This window comes from Myotis davidii, unplaced genomic scaffold (genome assembly GCF_000327345.1).
Source record: "Myotis davidii unplaced genomic scaffold, ASM32734v1 scaffold184, whole genome shotgun sequence".
Lineage (NCBI taxonomy): Eukaryota > Metazoa > Chordata > Mammalia > Chiroptera > Vespertilionidae > Myotis > Myotis davidii.
Window position 1 is genome coordinate 5079798 of NW_006297021.1, and position 19926 is coordinate 5099723.

Below are 19926 nucleotides of genomic sequence, written 5' to 3' on the forward strand. Positions count from 1 at the left end.
GTGCCCCCCCCCCGCGCTTCTCCCTCCTCCTGCCCCTCTTGGCTCCTGTGCCAGTCCCCCAAGCCACCCTGGGGACAGCGTCTCACCTCTGTAACGGTGGCACTCGGGGAACCGCAGCTTTTAGTGGGGGCCTCCGGGTCTCCTCCGCCACCTGCCAGGGTCCCGGAGCCCCTGCTTTGGAGCTTCTGCGTGCTGTGACCTTCACCCTTTTCTCAGAGGGGGGTGTGCTCACCAGACTTGAAAGGTGGGACAGTGACGTGGTGACAGCTACACACAGAGCCAGGCCCAGAGACTAACGGGGCTCACACCCCTTGGGGGGGGCTCACACCCCTTGGGGGGCTCACACCCCTGTGAGGCTCACACCCCCTTAGTGAGGCTCACAACCCTGGGGGGGGCTCACACCCCTTAGTGAGGCTCGCACCCCTTAGTGAGGCTCACACCCCTTAGTGAGGCTCACACCCCTGGCCAGGCTCACACCCCTTAGTGAGGCTCACACCCCTGGCCAGGCTCACACCCCTTAGTGAGGCTCACACCCCTGGGAGGCTTACACCCCTGTGAGGCTCACTCCCCTGTGGGGCTCACACCCCCTCGGGGGGCTCACGGGAATTTAGCGTCCACCCGCCGTAGCCCGGCTGTTTCCTCCTCTCGGAGCTCTGCATTCACGCTCGCCTCTCCTCTCTGCCCAGCATGGCCAACCTGAAGATCGAGCTGTCGAAGCTGGACAGTGAGGCCTGGCCCGGGGCGCTGGATGTTGAGAAGGAGAAGCTGATGCTGATTCACGAGAAGGAAGAGCTGCTGAAGGAGCTGCAGTTCGTCACTCCGCAGAAACGCACCCGCGACGAGCTGGATGGTGCCCGGCCCCTGGGCTCGGTGCTCTCAGTGCACTGTGCCCGGTGGCTCTTCCTGTCCAGCCGTCAGGCACCCATCCGCTGTCCCTCGAGTCCCGCGTCCCACAGCTCCTCCGGTCTGTGAGGATCGGGAAGGTGCCGAGGCAGGGGCTGAAAGCGAAGGACGCAGAGCGTCATGACCGCAGCTGGTAACCGCACTGTAAACCCAGCCCCTGATGAGCGAGATTACCTGGACGGTGGGAGCCCCCAGGCTTCCTCTTCTGGGTTCATTACTCACAAGGATGCAAAAGGAGTTACTTCTCATTTCACAAGGAAGGTCAGCTCACTCCCTGGCCCTCTCCCCAGGTCACAATGTCCTCGTGGACTTTGCCCGTGGAGACCCTCCTCTGCAGGAGGTGACATGTACAGCGGTTTCCTCATCCCTGCGGGAAGGTGTGAATTGATCATTTAATCTTAAAAATCCGGTTCTGCAGTCGGATCAGCAGGACTGTTAGGCAGGGGACCCCGGGTGTCGGTGTGACAGGCGCTCATCTGCACCTGATTGACAGCCGACACCTGTGCCAGCCATGGACCGGGGGCACCTGAGCCACCACACACCCTCAGGCCAACAGGGAGGAGCAGTGCCCAGTCCAAGGTGACAGGGAAGAAACTCACCTTCGTGTAATCCCACATGACTGGAGGTGACGTCCCAGTACCAGCCGGACCCAGTCCCTCTACTTTTTGTGCCTTCTCGGCTCCTTGCCGTCTAGTTCCTTGTGCTCTATAAATGTGTAAGGTCCTGTGTCTACGTAATACCAAAACATGAGTCGGCAGTGTGGCTCAGTGGTTGAGTGTTGACCTGTAAACCAAGAGAAAACAGCTTGATTCCTGCTTGCAGGCTCGATCCCCAGTGTGGGGCGTGCAGGAGGCAGCTGATCCGTGATTCTCTCTCATCATTGATGTTTCTCTCTCTCATCTCCCTTCCTCTCTGAAATCAATAAAAATAAAACAGGGTGGTGGGGAGGATGGAGGAGGGAAAAATAAGTCTCTTGACATCCTAGGTTAGGTGGCATCCCAGGTTGGGTGGACTTGCCTGCCCTGCGTCTAACCGCCCTGGGAGAACTGGCCTTTGTAAGTGAAAATGTTGGTCAAGATCACACGCAGCTGCCACCTCCCACCTTAGGGCACAGGAGAGAGTGTGCCAGGGGGAAGCCTCTGCAGATTCCGTCCTGTTCTGTCTTAAAGGACCGCGGCGCCTCACCGGCCCCCCTCCTTCCCCGCCTGCTCCTGCGCTGGCGTCTGGAGGAGCTGATGGAGCTCAGCCCCTCGGCCCGAGGCAGACTGAGCAGGGCGGGCAGGGAAGGGTCCCCGTGGCCAAGACAGAGGAACAAAAAGGGAGGGTGTGAGGCAGGAGGCAGTTGTTTCCCGAGGTACCTGGTGGTGGGTGTCTGCGTTTGGACACCTGTCATTTCTAGGATAAAAGTGACAATCATCAGTAACTATGAAGAATGGGTAGCCTTGTGTGGCCCGTGTATAAAACGCCCGTGATGTTCTGAGTGGTGCGTAGCACTTGCTAAATGTTACCTATCGTACAGCACCTGTCCTGTGGGAGACTGAGTCCTCAGCCTCTCTGCTCAGTCTGTGGGGCTGGGAGGGCGGGACACAGCCCTCACCCGTGTCCTGGGGGAAAGAAAGGCAGGCCATTGGTTGGTTTGCTGTAGTCGCTTTCCGATCAGGGCTGGAGCTCAGAGATCACTGATGAAGTAGCAGTAGCTGTTTCCTTTGTTCTGACTGCTCAGACGTTGGCTTTTAAGCTTTGGTTCGCACATAGGTGATAACTGTCGGAACCTGTGCGTTTTCAGCAGCTCTGTTCTGTGACCTGTGCCCCTGGCTCCGGACAGCGGTGGCTGAGCTCGCCCCCTGGTGGTGGCAAAGCATGTCGGAAAGAGACCTGCTCAGGGAGGGACCCTCAGCAAAGAAATTGCTCCCAAGTGAAAGAAGTGCGGGGCTTCTCATATCCTGTCCACAGTTACCAAGATGCCTGCTCCGTGCTTTCCCACACCGACAAGGTCTTAACATTGCTCCCTCTTTCTCACAGATCTTAGAGGCTTTCTCTCGTATCCTGCCCAGATGTTTTAATTATTTCTTCATGTAGTCGTGCACCACATAAGGACATTTTAGTCAATGCTGGACCACATATACAACGGTGGTCTCCAGGTTATAATGGAGCTGAAAAACCCCTACACCTGGTGGCGCCATAGCCATCGTAGGGGTGTGGTACAACACGGTACTCACGTGTTTGTGGTGACACGGGTGTAGCCAGACCCACTGCGCTGCCAGTCGTGTGGGCGCAGAGCACACAGTTACATACAGTACAGAGTAGCTGGTGATGACGATAAATGGCTGCTGTGTGTACTTGCCACACTGTACGTTTCTGTCATTATATCTGAATGTCCTCTAGAAAGAGCCCTTTTAAAAAGCTTGCTGGCAGGCTCAGTCGGACTGAGCTCCCCATTTCACAGATGAGAAGGCTGAGGCCTGGCCTGAGTGGCTGTCCTAAGGATGCACAGCCAGCACAGCACACCCAGTTCCAGGTCCCCTGCTGCAGCTTGTGCACCGCTCTGAAATGGCTCGTTTCCATGACGTCTAAGGACCCTTAGAAGACGCAGGCGGCCCTCGTGCCGGCTCCTAGCTGCATAGACACCCATAGTAAACTGTTTTATGGTTACATTTGAGTGTACTCTAGAGAGAGCACTTTTTAAAAGTTTGCTGTTAAAAACCAACATTTTTTAGAGCACTTCAAAAAAGAGCACTTAAAAACAACAACCGGTATGCCGTGTTACATCACCGTAGCCTCTTGCATCTCGTGTTTACTGTGTCCCTCAATCGCAGCGTTGTCTCTTGTGCTGGATTTGCTCTCGTGCTTTTGTGCAGTAACCTGCTGTGCAGGCGTGTGGCCCTGGCGCCACGGGCTGCCCGTGTGGCCCAGGTGTGGGCAGGCTCGCACCCGGGCTTGTATACCTGTGCTTGGCAGTGTTTGCACAGCAGTGAACGACAGTCCATCTCTCAGGCAGGTGGAGTATGAGTGTCCTCTATTTTTTAACGAAAAGGGACTTATTATTTCAGCAGGTGACCTGAACATGTGCCTACCTGCAAAGTTCTGGGTGGTCTGAGTCAGGCGGGGCTGGTAGCAGGGAGTGGGGACCTGCCCTGGCCTGGCCGCCTCACGCCTTAGGGCACAGGAGAGGGTGTGACAGGGGGAAGCCTCTGCAGATGCCGGCCTGTTCTGTCTTAAAGGACCGGGGCGCCTCACCGGCCCCTCTCCTTCCCCTGGGGATGGAGCCCGCAGCCCAGCATGTGCCCTGACCAGGAATCGAACCGTGACCTCCTGGTTCGTTGGTCAATGCTCAACCACTGAGCCACACAGCCAGACGGATTTCACATTTTAGCGTGAAACACACTAACGTCGTGCTGTTGCCCCCTTCACACACCAGGAAGAGCCTTCGTTCGCTTGTGCACTGTGTAGATTTGTCCGTAATTAGGCCTCTGCTGGCTCTGAGGAGACGGGGCCTTTCTCCAGACCTTCCTTCCTTTTATCTGTTTGTATTAATATTTTTCCTTGTTGAGTCCTGATTTATGTTTAAGAGATTTTAAAAGTACGGTCTGTACTCCTTTTCAAAATCCACCTTTGAAAGCTGTGAATTAAGAATTTACCACCCTTTGAAGTCCTAAACAAAATGACAGGAATGACTTTTTTTATTTTAACATATAATGAAATTGCGTTGGTGACACATCAAAGGAAAAATACCTATAAATAAAATATGGGCATGTTTTCTTACTGCCTAAAACATACATAACATTTCAAAGGAGCTGGAAATTAGGGAAATTTTCTTTTTCTTCCCAGGAGAGGAGTTAATGTTTATATCGCCACCTTGCAAGGCGTGAGGCTCTGAGCGGGCTGGTCTGTGTTGACGGCTGAGCGCGCCCCACACACTCTCCCCACTTGGTTGCCTCCACAGCCTCACAGGCAGGCTCAGGGGGTGTGCTCCCCATTGCACAGATGAGTAGGCTGAGGCCTGGACGAGTGGCTCTCCTGAGGACGCACAGCCAGCACAGCACCAGCCGGCACACCGTGGTGTTCCGTGTCCCCTGCCGCAGCCCGTGCACCCCTCTGAATGGCTCGTTTCCATGACGTCTGAGGGCCCTGAGATGACGCAGCGGCCCTCGTGCAGGCTCCTAGCTGCCTAACCTGGGAGCTGAGTGTGTTTTCCAATGGCTTCTTCGCGTACACAGTTCCGGAACATCTGATTTTCACAAACCCCGACTCTACTGCAGTGAAGTACACGGAGCTTCATGATGGTCTGGTGCGGCGAGGGCTGTCCTGCGGACGGAGGGATAGTCATAGCTATGTCTCTCTTGCACAGACATTTGGACTAATTGGTTTCTTAATCACTAACGTTCCCGTCGAATTAAGATTGGAATCTTTATCACTGAACATTCCTTTGGCACAGTCTCCACCTATTCAGTACCTCGGTGACCTTTTCTGATTCTCGTTATTGCTGTTACATTGTTTTAGGACTGGGGCCCAGCACGGGCCTGTGGGAGTCTGTGATCTCGGTTAGTGCCTTGTTTTCCTTCTCACTCTCTTTCTGTAATTCACAAGACCATGAGGTTTTTCGCCCGTTGAAGAAAATTATAGAAAACCAAATTCACAGCATCCTCAGTTATGCTAACGAGGTGCTTCTGCCCACTTCGCTTCCTGCCGGGGCAGCTCCCTTGCCATCAAGTTCACAGGCGCCCCCCCCCCCTCGGGGCGCGTAATGTTTGTATGATGATAATCTTCCCCTTCAGTCTCTGTGTTTTCTCATCGTCATTTGAAAATATAAATTCATTTCTGTGGTTTTTTTCTAGATTGAAACTGGAAGAGCGAAGGAAGGAGCTGCTCCAGAAACTCGAAGAAACGACCAAATTAACTACTTACCTGCACTCAGAGCTGAAAAGGCAAGTCTCTCCGGCTCTCGAGGGGACGTCCTTTCCTGGCGACATTCAGGAATGTTTTCGTCCACCTTTGATTGCTTTTCTCTTTATTTATGTTCAACGGTTTAAAAGAAAGGAACGTGCCAAAACCGGTTTGGCTCAGTGGATGGAGCGTCAGCTTGCGGACTGAAGGGTCCCAGGTTCGATTCCGGTCAAGGGCATGTGCCTGGGTTGCGGGCACATCCCCAGTGGGAGATGTGCAGGAGGCAGCTGATCGATGTTTCTCTCTCATCGATGTTTCTAACTCTATCTCTCTCCCTTCCTCTCTGTAAAAAATCAATAAAATATATTTTAAAAATAAATAAATAAATAAAAGAAAGGCACGTAAGTTATACTTGTACAATTCAAACCTGAATGACCAAACTTAAGGTTGCATAGACTTTTCTTTCATGAGCCTCAAGGTGGCATTTGGAACACATTTGAAATATCTAGTGGGAAGCATGTGTGTTTAGCTAAGTACACACTTAGGGAAATGACATGTTTTCTCCACATCAGCCCTTCTTTTGAAAGGGGGGGCGGGGCAGCTACGTCAGAGAACATTGTCACTATTTCAACACACACGAGAGGGGAGAGGGGGGAGCCCAACTCTGTCTGCTCTGTCTTCCTCACTGCGCCTCATTTCTCTCAGAAAGTGGCATTTGTTCAGCAAAGTGACCGCACTAGCACTTGGTCCTGTTTACCCGTCTGTATTTTAAATTACATCCTTGCTTCTGGATCCTTGTGCGGGTAGATTTGCCGATAGGGATTTGAGTCCCCCGCTTTTGTGTCTTCTGCGAGAGGGGGTGGTTTTGAATGAGAGCAGGGTTACTGCTGAGAGAGTAGCGGAGAGCCAGGTTGCAGTGTTCATGAAGCAGCCCATCACTGGGCCGTTCTGGCCTCACGGGGTCTGAAGAGCCAGCGGGGCTGGGCCTGGGCTTCCTGATGAGTCCAGTTTTGACCATCGCGCTTCTCCTCCCGCAGCCTCTCCGCCAGCACCCTGTCCGTGTCGTCCGGGAGCAGCCTGGGCTCCCTGGCCTCCAGCCGGGGGTCCCTGAACACCTCCAGCAGGGGCTCGCTCAACTCCCTCAGCTCCAGCGAGCTCTACTACACCAGCCCGGGTGACCAGCTCGACGCCGACTATCAGTACAAACTGGACTTCCTCCTGCAAGAAAAGGGCGGTTACGTCCCTTCTGGGCCCATCACCACCATCCATGAGAACGAAGTGGTCAAGTCCCCCAGCCAGCCCGGCCAGAGCGGTCCCTGCGGGGCGGCCGCCGTGGGCCCCGCACCCCCGCTGGCCGAGGCCCCCAAGTCTGTGACGTCCCTGTCCTCGCGGTCCTCCCTGTCCTCCTTGTCCCCTCCCGGCTCCCCCCTGGTGCTGGAAGGCACCTTCCCCATGTTGTCCCACGACGCCCCTCTCCACCGGTTCACCACCGACTTTGACGACTGCGACGTGAGCAGCCACTTCGCAGACATGGGCCTCGGCGACAGCCAGACCCTGCTGGACGCCGACGCGGGAGGCGCGCCCCAGGCCCTGTTAGAGGACAAAGACCTGCGCGAAGGCGCCAGGGAGCCCTTCTACGAAGGCGCCACAGGTACCCGTGGGCGTCGCTGGCCTAGTCCCCACTGGGCCATCTAAGGGGAATGATGGGAGGGTGACTTTTTCCACTTACACCAGCGGTGCTAGTCCCCCTGCTCTTTTTAATTTGCTTCATCCAAGGCGTGTTTAGGAGATATCCCTAGACACTTTTCTTTATCAAATAGGAAGCGCCTTCCCTGGGTGGTGATTTAGTCACTGGTTTCTGTTCTGCTGTCCGACCCCCTGTATGTGTGGACACGTGACACTTCAGGCAGCTTCGGTTCTGGGAGGACAAGGGCGAGAGAAGGGCTTTCTGTGCAGAGCTGGCCCGAACCAGACGAGAACCAAAGCCATTAGCATCCTGTCGTTAGTGCCGGCTCGGTGTTCAGGCCCCGGGGATTCTGTACAAACACGGTTGTTTCCAGCAAGACGCTCGCAGACCCGCTGCCCTGTGCCTGGTGTAGGGCGGCCAGGGACGGTGTCGCGCTGCCACCTGCTGGCCTCCGTGCTCCTTGCAGGGCGGGAGGCAGCAGCTCTTCCTCAGTTCTGCTCAGACAGGAACTCAGGAACGGAGACTTCTCTTTTCCGGGGTAGTTTCCCCCTGCGGAGCCGATGTGGCTACAGAGAGGACAGTGGTGCCCTGTTGGCACCCAAGCACAGCTGTGGTCGAGGAGGGCGGTCTGCCATGGCACTGGCCTGAAACGAAGCAGAAGTAGCCCCCGCGTGGCCCCGGCGCCCTGTCCACACTGCACGCGTGACTGCCTGCGACACGCCAGAGCACGGCCTCCTCACGGGCGTTTTCTTGCTGTTTCCAGGAGCCTGTTTAATGGGTCTTCGTGGTCCTAGGAGTCTAACTATCACTTGATTGGCCAGTTCAGATGTTTAAGGAGATAGAAGAATCCATCTTGTTTGCGTGGTTTCCATCCCTGAAGACGGAGACCCTGCCCGCCCGGGGCCTGGGGCGGGGGCAGAGGCGGGCACAGGAGCATCTGTGTGGCTCGTGTGCTGATGCCTGGCCGGTGCCAGAGCCCAAGTCACGCTTTTCTGAAACAGTCAGCCACGAGGAAATAGCGCAGGAGTGGGGCTCCCGCAGGGGCTCCAAAGCACAAAGCCCGGGGTGCCGGGAGCTCCCCCGGGAGCCAGCCTCGCCTGCTCGCATGGTGGCTGCCCGCTGGCTGGCGTGTCCTGGCCAGCATGGCACCCCGTCTCCCCGGGGATTGTTCCTCCTGGGAAAGGGGGAAGGTGCATCTCTACTCCTGCGGGGCTGGAGGGGGTGCGTGTCCATGAGGCATCCAGCGGGCGGGCTGTCCCGCACTGGTTTACGGGAATTACGATGATGTATGGCGAGAGGGGTCACGCTGCCGGCCCTGGTCCTACAAACCTCTGGCATCACGAGAGGAGAGGGAGAAGCAGGTGCTTTGTGCCGCTCTTCTGTGCGTGGACCAAGGGCCTTCCATTTCTTGGCCGTGTCTGACCTTCGTGTGAGGCGGGTGGCTCAGCAGGGACGGTGTCTGCCCCTCCATGCCCTGGAGTCCCCTGCGGGTGCAGCCGGGTTCCTTTTATACTCACTCTGCTCCCAGCAGTCCCAGCTGGAGACAGACACGGAGCTGGAATAAGTCCCCGTCCTTCATGGTCAGCCTCTCTGTCAGAGTCGGTCTCAGGCGGCCTGGTTGCCCCTGGGCCTGATCGATAAGTCGTGTGTCACCCTCACCCCTTCGTGGGGGTGGGCGGAGAGAAGGCACTCCGTCCTCCAGGGGAAGCAGTCCCGTCGCCAGCCATCAGCGCGTCACCTGAAGCTGTAACCCCCAACCTCCTCCTGAGGTGTACAGTCAGGGCGCAGAAGCGGGGGCACACCAGGGCCAGGAGGTAGACCCAACGGCAAGTGGTTGCTGGTGCCAAAGACTCAGGAGCACAAAGGTTTTATTAAAAAAAAAAAAATGACATTAGCTGATGAGCAATTCTCTGTGTGGAGGACTTTTCCTCTCTGACTTCTACGGAGATGGAGGCCCTGCGTGTGGAGAGGGGGAGCTGTGGGAGATGGAGGCCCTGCGTGTGGAGAGGGGGAGCTGTGGGAGATGGAGGCCCTGCGTGTGGAGAGGGGGAGCTGTGGGAGATGGAGGCCCTGCGTGTGGAGAGGGGGAGCTGTGGGAGATGGAGGCCCTGCGTGTGGAGAGGGGGAGCTGTGGGAGATGGAGGCCCTGCGTGTGGAGAGGGGGAGCTGTGGGAGATGGAGGCCCTGCGTGTGGAGAGGGGGAGCTGTGGGAGATGGAGGCCCTGCGTGTGGAGAGGGGGAGCTGTGGGAGATGGAGGCCCTGCGTGTGGAGAGGGGGAGCCGTGGGAGATGGAGGCCCTGCGTGTGGAGACGGGGAGCTGTGGGAGATGGAGGCCCTCGTGTGGAGAGGGAGCAGGGGTCCTTTCCTGCCGGGCACTGGGCGCTCGGTCTCTGATGCTGGGGGGCGGGCGGATCCCCCACCCCCACGCACACGCGGTACCTGCGGTGAACGCCTACACCAGACGTGAGGGTAGTGTGCAGTGTGCGGTTCACGCCTCAGACTGGTTCTGGAAAGCCACTTCTTCATCAGACCCAGGCCAGGACTGTCCGGGAGCCGTGTCAGTCACGGAACCCCGGGCCACCATGCCCACTGGTGTGAATAGTCACCTCCTTGCTTCTCGGGGGTTTCCGTTTGGATCCCAGAACCACACCGTGTGCGTATTTTACACTAACGTGTCCTGATCAGAAACCTCATGAGCGCCCTCTCCCCGCAGACGTGGAAAAGGCACCCAAGAGGAGAGGCGCGCACTTGCTCGGGGAGAGGACCGCGTGCGTGTCGGCGGCCGTGTCGGACGAGTCGGTGGCGGGAGACAGCGGCGTCTACGAAGGCTTCGTGAAGCAGTAAGGCTCCCGTGCAGCGGGGAGCTCCCCTGTCACCCCCACCCAAGCACGTGTGGGTCACAGGCCAGGGCGTCCCGCCACCGTCAGTCTCTCCTGCAGCCTCTGGGGCAGCTCTGAGAAAACATGTGCCTGCACATGTCAGTCTGTGTTAAAGATGGTCCGCAGCCAGGGACAGACACGCATGTCAGCCAGGGATGGACAGACACGCATGTCAGCCAGGGAGGGACAGCATGTCACAGGGACAGACACACATGTCAGCCAGGCAGGGACAGACATGCATGTCAGCCAGGGATGGACAGACACGCATGTCAGCCAGGGAGGGACAGCATGTCACAGGGACAGACACACATGTCACGGAGGGATAGCATGTCACAGGGACAGACATGCATGTCAGCCAGAAGGGACAGCATGTCACAGGGTCAGACATGAATGTCAGCCAGAAGGGACAGCATGTCACAGCATCAGACATGCATGTCAGCCAGGAAGGGACAGCATGTCACAGGGACAGACATGCATGTCACGGAGGGATAGCATGTCACAGGGAGGGACAAGCAGGGGCTGTCCTTCCTCAGACACGTCTCCTTGAGACTTACCCTGACTTGGATGAGGATGCTGGAGGGGCTGGCCACCTACGTGGCCATCAGCTCCCGAGTAGGTTTTGGGAGCTGGGAATGTGTGCAGGGGTGCAGTGTACCCCACAGAGGCACCAGAAAGTCGTTCCTCTAAAGCAGTGGTTCTCAACCTTCCTGATGCCGCGACCCTTTAATCCAGTTCCTCATGTTGTGGTGACCCCCAATTTCATTATTACAAATTGAACATAATTAAAGCATAGTGATCAATCACAAAAACAATATGTAATTATATATGTGTTTTCCAATGGTTTTAGGCGACCCCTGTGAAAGGGTCGTTCGACCCCCAAAGGGTTCGCGACCCACAGATTGAGAACCGCTGCCCTAAAGGGTCCGAGACAGACCCTCCTGACAAGGTGAGGGAGAGCTGAGTGAGCGCCCCTCCGGGCGCTGGGAATTCGGGTTTTCACTCAAGTTGGTCCAGTGGCAGATGGTAACCGTACCATCGAGCTCCCCATTAATGAGCCGCTCTCCTGCGCCCCTGTCTCCGGTTCCCAGACCCAGTGAAGTGGGAGACGTTGCCTACGGTGAAGAGGATGCTGGCGTCGTCATGGAGACGGCGCAGGTGCAGATCGGGCTCAGGTAAAGCTGGGCGCGGGCAGGGCGGGCCTAGAATTCAGGGCGGGACCACCGGCCTGGGCGCGCTCCTCGCTTCATCAGCCTCTCTTTCCACAGATACGATGCGAAAAGGGCCAGTTTCATGGTGATTATAGCACAACTCCGGAATCTCCATGCCTTCCTGATACCTCATACTTCAAAAGTGTAAGTAAACCAGTGAGGAGCAAATGGCGGCCGTCGAAACCGTCCACGGGAGACATGTGCGCTGTCACCAAGCGGTCCCTCCGGCGGCGTGCAGACACGGAGCCGGGCGCCGGACCTACCGGCAGCAGATGGACCAGAGGAAGGGGGAATGTGAAGCATTGGGGTTTTGATTGTTGTTCAGCCGGTTCATTATTAAGAACAGGAACCAGGACTTTTTATCTCACTTTTCAAGAAACTGTAAATGCTGGGCTGTGTGTGGCAGGGGCTGCGATGCTCAGCCTTGACCTCGAGCCCCAGAAAATGGCCTGCAAAGACGGGGACCAGGGTGACGTGGCCTTAAAACAGCTGCTTTTCCTCCAACTCAGAACTCCCTGTTCATTGCGAGTTACCGCCTGCGGAGTGTGCCTGTTGGGGCTCCTGGCCGCAGGTTGGAGGGGAGCCCTGCAGGCGAGAGAAAAGCACCCCCCCGCCCCCCGTTTAGTGCCATTTGCTGTAAACCACAAAAAACCTGTTTCCACGGGAACGTTTTAGGGACGCGTAGTGGTTCTGAGGCGGCTGGTGCGTAGCACTGAGGTCTGGCGAAGGAGCCAGCCTTCCCTCCCCCAGCTCTCCGCGTGCTGGTCCCCGGAGGCGGGGAAGATGCTGCCGGCCCCCAGCCCAGCCCAGCCCCGGGCCCAGCAGGCTCTGGCGCTGAAGCTCCACGGTCAGTGTGGACATAACACAGCCGCTGTGCCCTCCTCAGTCCGCGTGTGCGTGTGCAGTGATTCATGGAGAGGCATCTAGAACACGCCTCCCACAGGCCTGGCCGTGGGCGGGAGGGCTCAGTGGGTGTTCTCTTCCTGGGATTTAAAAGGAAGCATCTCGTGCAGTTTCCAAGGGTTGTGAGTCCTCGTAGACTGTGCGCTCAGGAACTTCACTTTAAGGTAGTATTACAACTTGTTTCTCTCTAACTTCTGAATGTTGCAAAGCATAGAGTCTAACACAGGTTGTCATGTCTGATGCTTCTGAGATGCTAGACTGGGCTGTGGAAGCCCATCTGTTTTAAGTTTTGGCCCAGAATGCTCCTCGGCCCTTCTCCTCTGGCAGGACAATGTGTTACATTCCGGGACGTGCTCACCGCCATCTCTCATTAAGGACTCAGGACGATGCTCTTGGGACCACGTCACCTAATGGGTCCCTCCCTCCCCAGGCTCAGAAATCACTTACAGTGGAGTTGGCTGTACATGGGCGGGTGGGGTGTTCAGCGTGTCTGTCCCATGGTGTTGTCGGCCTTCGACTTCCTGCATGTGCGCTGGCTGTGGCCAGGGGCGTGGTGGGCTATGGCCCATGAGTGTGGCTGGCTGTGGCCCTTAGGCGTGGTGGGCTATGGCCCATGAGTGTGGCTGGCTGTCGCCCTTGGGCGTGGTTGGCTGGGGCCCATGAGTGTGGCTGGCTGTGGCCAGGGGGCTGGGGCCCATGAGTGTGGCTGGCTGTGGCCCTTGGGTGTGGCTGGCTATGGCCCATGAGTGTGGCTGGCTGTGTCCCTTGGGTGTGGTGGGCTATGGCCCATGAGTGTGGCTGGCTATGGTCCTTGGGTGTGGTTGGCTGGGGCCCATGAGTGTGGCTGGCTGTGGCCCTTGGGTGTGGTGGGCTATGGCCCATGAGTGTGGCTGGCTATGGCCCTTGGGTGTGGTTGGCTGGGGCCCATGAGTGTGGCTGGCTGTGGCCAGGGGCGGGCTGGGAGCAGGGCCTGTGTCGCAGAGCAGGACGGACTTGGGACGGCAGCAGGGCTCTACGTTGATATGAGTCCATCCCCCCTGTTTCTCTCTTTGCAGCGGTGAACCCGCTGTGGCTGCAGGGCCCTGAAGTCTTTTGCTTTCTCTTTTTTTTTTAAATATATTTTATTGATTTTTTACAGAGAGGAAGGGAGAGAGATAGAGAGTTAGAAACATCGATGAGAGAGAAACATCGATCAGCTGCCTCCTGCACATCTACTGGGGATGTGCCTGCAACCCAGGTACATGCCCTTGACCAGAATCGAACCTGGGACCTTTCAGTCCGCAGCCCGAGGCTCTATCCACTGAGCCAAACCGGTTTCGGCCATTTGCTCTCTCGTCTCTGCAGGTATTTCAGGGTTGCTCTGCTCCCCTCCTCCACGGACGTCAGCTGTCTGTTTCGAACAAAGGTGCACCCGGCCACGGAACCCCTTCTGTTCAGCGACATGTTCCGAGTGGCCATCTCGCAGGCGGCCTTGCAGCAGAAGACGCTGCGCGTGGACCTGTGCTGCGCCCGCGCACACCGCGCGGAAGAGTGCCTGGTGGGTGGCCCCGGTCCTGCCCCTGGGACCCTCGCCCGGACACCCCCAGGGTTTCTGGTTGCTGTGTGCCGCCCCGTCGTCACCACACACCCACCCAAGGCCTCCGACACCCCCAGTGGCTGTCTCAGCTTCCATGTGAAGGCGTGATCTCAGGTTTTCGTTCTTTTTCCAGACCTTTGACCTCTGCTTCTGCGTGGTGACTCTGTAAAGGCTGCTTTCCCTTCCTACCCTCTGACCTCTGTCTGTCTGTCACTGGGAGCTTGTTACTCAGTACGAGTCTGTGCTGGGTGCTCTGTACATATATCTCATGAAATCCTCATCACTTGTATAAAAGAGGTTTGGTCGCCTCTATTTTCAATAAAGAACCACAGAGAGAGCCACCAAATAACCCCACACACAATTCACTGTCACAAACTTAAATTGAGCAAGACACTGAGTATAGGGTCCCTGTGTTCAGCTCACTCTCCCAGCCTTGGTAGCAGAGCATCTAGGTCCTAGATTCTAGGAAGACATGCGCATTGTTACTTAGGGCAGTTATGACATATAAATGCTAAAGCAGAAGACTTCGTACAACTGACAGTGACTTTAACGCACTGTCGTGCATCACACCAGAAATCCATTCCACACGAGTGAAATACGGTGCTCCAACGCGCTGGGTGAACGGTGGGTCTCTCACTGAGCCTTTCCCGAGGTGCAGGGGAGACAAACACCTGTCCCCACGCACAAAGCTGAACAGTGAAAGATCTCTTACTCATGTTTTGTCTGTATGTAAAAATGCCTGGTATTGTCTGACAGTGAAGACAGTTAGAAAGAAGCAAAGATGCCTGGCTGGTTTGCTCAGTGGAGAGAGCGTTGGCCCACAGACTGAAGGATCCAGGGTTCAGTTCTGGTCCAGGGCACAGACCTCGGTTGCAGGCTCTATCCCGGCCCTGGTTGGGCGTGTTCAGGAGGCAACCAATCCATGTGTCTCTCTCACATCCATGTTTCTCTCTCTCTGTCTCTCCCCCTCCCTCCCACTCTCCCTAAAATATCAATGAAAAAATATCCTCGGGTGAGGATTAACAAAAAAATTTTTTAAAGCAAGAAGCAAAGATAGACTAAGTAGGCTGTCAGAAAGGTTTAGTATAAATATATGTGTTAGCAGCTCCATAAAGTTAATAAATATGTTAAGTGATTTTCTTATAAAATGATACAGTTTAATTTAGATCCTGGTTGAAACTGTGATTTGGTGAAATATTAAAACTTTTAACCTATTTTTTTTTATATTCTAACTTAGTTAAAGAAAAATTTTTCTAATTTCTCATTTAAGAACCACCATGGAGTTTTTTGTTTGTTTTTACCTTTTTCAGTAGATAATGGACTTTTGTAAATAATAATCAGATCACTCATAACCTAAAATGCATTATGATTTGTACTTAGTCATTTGTATTTTTAAACTTTAAAAAAAAATTTCACACTTACAAAATGTTGCATGCTTAGTCATTAGGTTGTGGCAAAACAGTGTCTCACAAAACAATCCCAGAATTGGCTTTTATTTTTTAATATTTTATAAAAAAATTTTAATTGATATCAGAGAGTAAGGGAGAAGGAGAGAGAGATAGAAACATCAGTGATGAGGGAGAATCATTGATCGGCTGCCTCGTGCACACCCCACACTGGGGATCAAGTCCACAACCCAGGTGTGTGCCCTGACAGAGAATCAAACCAGTGACCTTCTGGTTGATAGGTCGACGCTCAACCACTGAGCCACCGACTGGGCCAGAGTTCGCTTTTAGATTGGGATCATTTCTTATTCAGTCACACCTGAAAACATAAGACATCTTCAGGTTTTTAAAATAATGTAATGCTTTATATCATGGATATTGCTTTTTTTTTTAACCCTAAAACAAGCTTGCCCAATAATCTTGATTATATCAGGGGCAGATGTGGATTTAAACATTCTATCTCCTCTCTTTTCTTTCTCTCGCCTCCCACAGGCTGGAACTCAGATCAGTCTGGCCGACTTGCCGTTTTCCAATGAGATTTTCACTCTGTGGTATAATCTGCTTCCTTCTAAGCAAATGCCCTCTAAAACAAATGAAGAAGAACACGAGGATTCAGTATTCCAACCAAACCAGCCATTGGTGGAGCCCATAGACCTGGTGAGTCAAAATGAGAGAAGAAGGTCATTGCCGTTTAATAAACTAACACGGGATAGAAGGCCGTGATGCCAGCGTGCTTCATTCACTCTCGCTATCCTTCCTTCCTCCCGCTTCCAAGAGGAAGGAAAGATAACTTCCCGCTGTTTCAAGTTGATAAAGAATCACTTGTTTCTGCTCACACTTCCATAAACATAGCCTGACGTGGAGGCGCGTTGCTTTGGGTGACACGAACAACCTTTTGACTTAAGTTTCTATTTTTACACATGGTGTTCACTGTCAAGTTACACATTTGAAACTATTATATTTTTTGCAAAGGTTAAAATATGACCTTAGTTTCCGTTTGTAACATCAAGCTCCACAAATATTTTCTATTACAAAGTGTGTTGTAACCAGTAGTCACGCTTCACGACTTCACAGAATTGACTAAGGGGCCTTCTGTGAAGCTGCTCGTCACCGATCTGGCATCTGTGGGTGCTGCTGCTGAGTCACGTTTATAGACTGTCTGTGAGGGGAGACCTTACAGCGTGAGTCAGACGATGAAAGCAACAGGGCTCAGCTGGTCACTGGCCAGACCCCATGGGCACTGTGGTGGGCGGAGGGAGACCGGCGTGTGGGAGAGCCCACGTGACACACCAGCGTCGTGGTCGACACTCAGGCGTTCAGAGTGCTTCCATCATGTCCCCGTGTGCAAGCGTCTTCATGAGCTCTATGCCGTATCATTCACATAGCGTACAGTCCACCCCTTTAAAGTGACGGCTCCCCATCTGGACCACACAGTTCAGTAGTTCTTAGTTGATTCACAGCCTTGTGCAACCCTCACCACGTCTAACATTAGGACATCGCGTCCTCCCAAAAGGGAGCGCGTAGCCTTTAGCTTATAGCACTCCCAGTTCTGACGCTGCACCCAAGACAACCATTCATCTTCCTCCGTCTATAAATTAGTTAATTGTGGGCATTTCATACAAATGAGTAATGCAGCACTTACTCTCTGTGGCTGTCTTCTTTCACTTAGCGTACTGTTTTCAAGATACACCCATAAAGTAACATGTATTAGTGCCTTGTTATTTCCAAGTAATATTCCACTGTAGGGATATACCACCTTTTGTGTCTCTGTTCATCAGCCCATGGCCATTTGGGCTGTTGATACTGTTTTACTTTTATTAATAACGCTGCTATGAACATTTGTATAAACTTATACGGACATGTGTCTTCATTTATCTTGGGGACATACCTAGGAGGAATGCTTGGGTCAAATGTTGAACATGATTCTAGGTTTCACATGTTGAGGAGCTGTCAAACTGTTTCCACGGTGGCTGCGCCATTTTATATTCTCGCCAGACCGTCTGAGGTCCGTTTCCCACACGCTCGCCCATGGGTTAACCTGTCTTTTTCACTCCAGCCAGGCTAGTGGGAAGGAAGGGGTATCTCTGGGTTCATTCTCATTTCCCTAATGACTAAGATGTGGGGCATATTTTCATGGGCTGGTCATTAATATATCTTTTTTTTTTTTTAAGAACTGTCTATTCAGATCCTTTGTTTGCTTTTTAAATGGGTTATTTATCTTTTTATTATTGAGTTATGGGAGTTCCTCATATATTCTTGATAGAAGTCTCTTATCCAGTAAATGATTTGCAAATATTTTCCCTCAGGCTGTGGGTTATCGTTTCATTTTCTTGATGGTTTTATTTGTAGTAAAGTTTAAAATTGTGATAAAAATCAAATTGTATATTTTTTTTCTTTTATTGCTTATGTTGTTGATGTCACATCTAAGAAGGCTTTGCCAAACTTAACATCACAAAGATTTACTCCTGTGTTTTCTCCCGAGAGTTTTAAAGTTCAGTTTTATTTTTAGGCCTCTGGTTCATTTGTTTTTTTATGTGTGATGTAACAAATGGGTCCAAGTTCATTCTTTTTGTATGCGGGCATGCAATTGTCCCAACACTATTTATTGAAAAAAACTACTCTTTCTCCCATTGAATTACCTTGTCCAAAATCAATTGACCACAAGTGAGAGCATTTATATTACAGGACTCTAAATTCTGTTCCACTAACCTACATGTCTGTACTTAGGCCAGCACCACACTGCTTTGGTTACTGTAGTTTATAATTATTTTGAAATCAGAAAGTATGAGTCATCAAACTTTGTTTTTCTTTTTCAAGATGATTTGGGCTGTTCAGGGTCCCTTGCATTTCCATATGAATTTTAGCACCAGTTTATCACTTTCCACACACAAAAAAAATAGGGTATTGATAGAGACTCCATTGAGTCAGTAGGTCAGTTGGGGGCATTGTTGCCTTAATGGTGTTAGTCTTCTGATCCAGGAGTACAAGATGTCTTCCCATCTATTTAGGTCTTCCTTAATTTCTTTCAACACTGTTTTGTATTTGTCAGAGACCAAGTTTATGCTTCTTTTGTTAATTTTATTCTTGTTGATGCTCTTGTAAATAGAACTGTTTTCTTAATTACATATTCAGATTATTCATTGTGTAACTAATTTTTGTCTATTTATCTTGTATCCTGCAATCTTGCTGAACTCATTTATTAGTACTAATAGTTTTTTTTTAGTGGATTCCCTAGGATTTTCTATGTATAAGATTATATCTTCTGAAAACAGGGTTAGTTTACTTCTTCCTTTCCAGTTACTTTGTGTTTCTGACTCTTCCCTAGCTTCCCCGGCTGGAGCTCCCAGTGTGGTATTGGAGGAAGTGGTGGGAGCAGGCCTCCTGTCCTGTGCCTGGCCTTCGGGGAAGTTTCAGTCTCTCGCCGCTAGGTGTGATTTTTGCTGTGGGTTTTGTAGCTGTCCTTCCTCACACTGAGGAAGCCCTCCTCCTGGTTTGCTGAGTGTCTTTATCATTATAGGTTATTGGATTGGACGGGAGCTTTTCAGCATTTATTGAGATGATCATGTGGTTTCTGTCCTGTATTCTACTCATATGGTTTATTGATTTTCAGATATTAAGCCAATCTTGCATTCCTAGGATACATGCCCACTTGGTCATGGTGTATAATCCTTTTTATATGTTATTAGATTTAGGTGGTTTTTTCCCAGCAGTTTACTCTGATGTGCTAATATGATTTGTGTGTGTGTTTATTCTAGTGAAATTCTCCATCATTTTATCCGTTTTCTTAAATATATTAACTGTAAAATTATAAATTTCTTCTCTAAGTAACTGCATTGCATAGATCACTGATGAGTCTGCCTCTTTTAAATGTATCTTATTGATTTTTTACAGAGAGGGAGGGAGAGGGATAGAGAGTCAGAAACATCGAAGAAAGATACATCGGTCAGCTGCCTCCTGCACACTCCCCACTGGGGATGTGCCTGCAACCAAGGTACATGCCCTTGACGGGAATCGAACCTGGGACCCATGAGTCCGCAGGCCGACGCTCTCTCCACTGAGCCAAACCGGTCAGGGCGAGTCTGCCTCTTCTGTGTGTTGTTTCTCTCGGCCTCGTCACTGGGTCTGTTGTCAGTGGAATGCTGGGAATTATGTCTGAAAGTGCAGGCTGCAGGCCTCCTCTGGAGAGGGTGTGCTCTCCTGGAAGGCAGCTCACAACTGGGGTCCCTGAATTCCAGCTTTTCTCCCCTAGGAAGGCGAGACGACTGGAATGCCTCCAGCCAGCTGGATGTTGCTTTGTTTCTCAGCTCCTTGCTTGCGCGATGGCAGCTTAGGAATGGCAGGTGCCTCTGGGGAGTCACTTTAGAGTCGCTTTCTCTGGTCCCTTGCTTGCTGGCAGCACCGTCTGTTGGTCTGTTGGTCTGAGGGCCTCCCACCGGAATT

The 19926-nt window shown here is 52.7% G+C and overlaps 1 protein-coding gene across 1 annotated transcript in view; it reads left to right on the top strand.

The window, feature by feature from the left end:
- The window catches only part of WWC2 (WW and C2 domain containing 2), a 63938-nt gene that overhangs the window by 30647 nt on the left and 13365 nt on the right, over nt 1–19926 (top strand). Inside the window, exons 8-15 of the mRNA XM_015569745.1 lie at nt 687–968; nt 5739–5828; nt 6825–7438; nt 10189–10315; nt 11443–11526; nt 11620–11706; nt 13810–14002; nt 15979–16143. Coding sequence (XP_015425231.1) covers nt 687–968; nt 5739–5828; nt 6825–7438; nt 10189–10315; nt 11443–11526; nt 11620–11706; nt 13810–14002; nt 15979–16143 — 1642 coding nt within the window. The remainder of the gene's footprint in view (nt 1–686; nt 969–5738; nt 5829–6824; nt 7439–10188; nt 10316–11442; nt 11527–11619; nt 11707–13809; nt 14003–15978; nt 16144–19926) is intronic.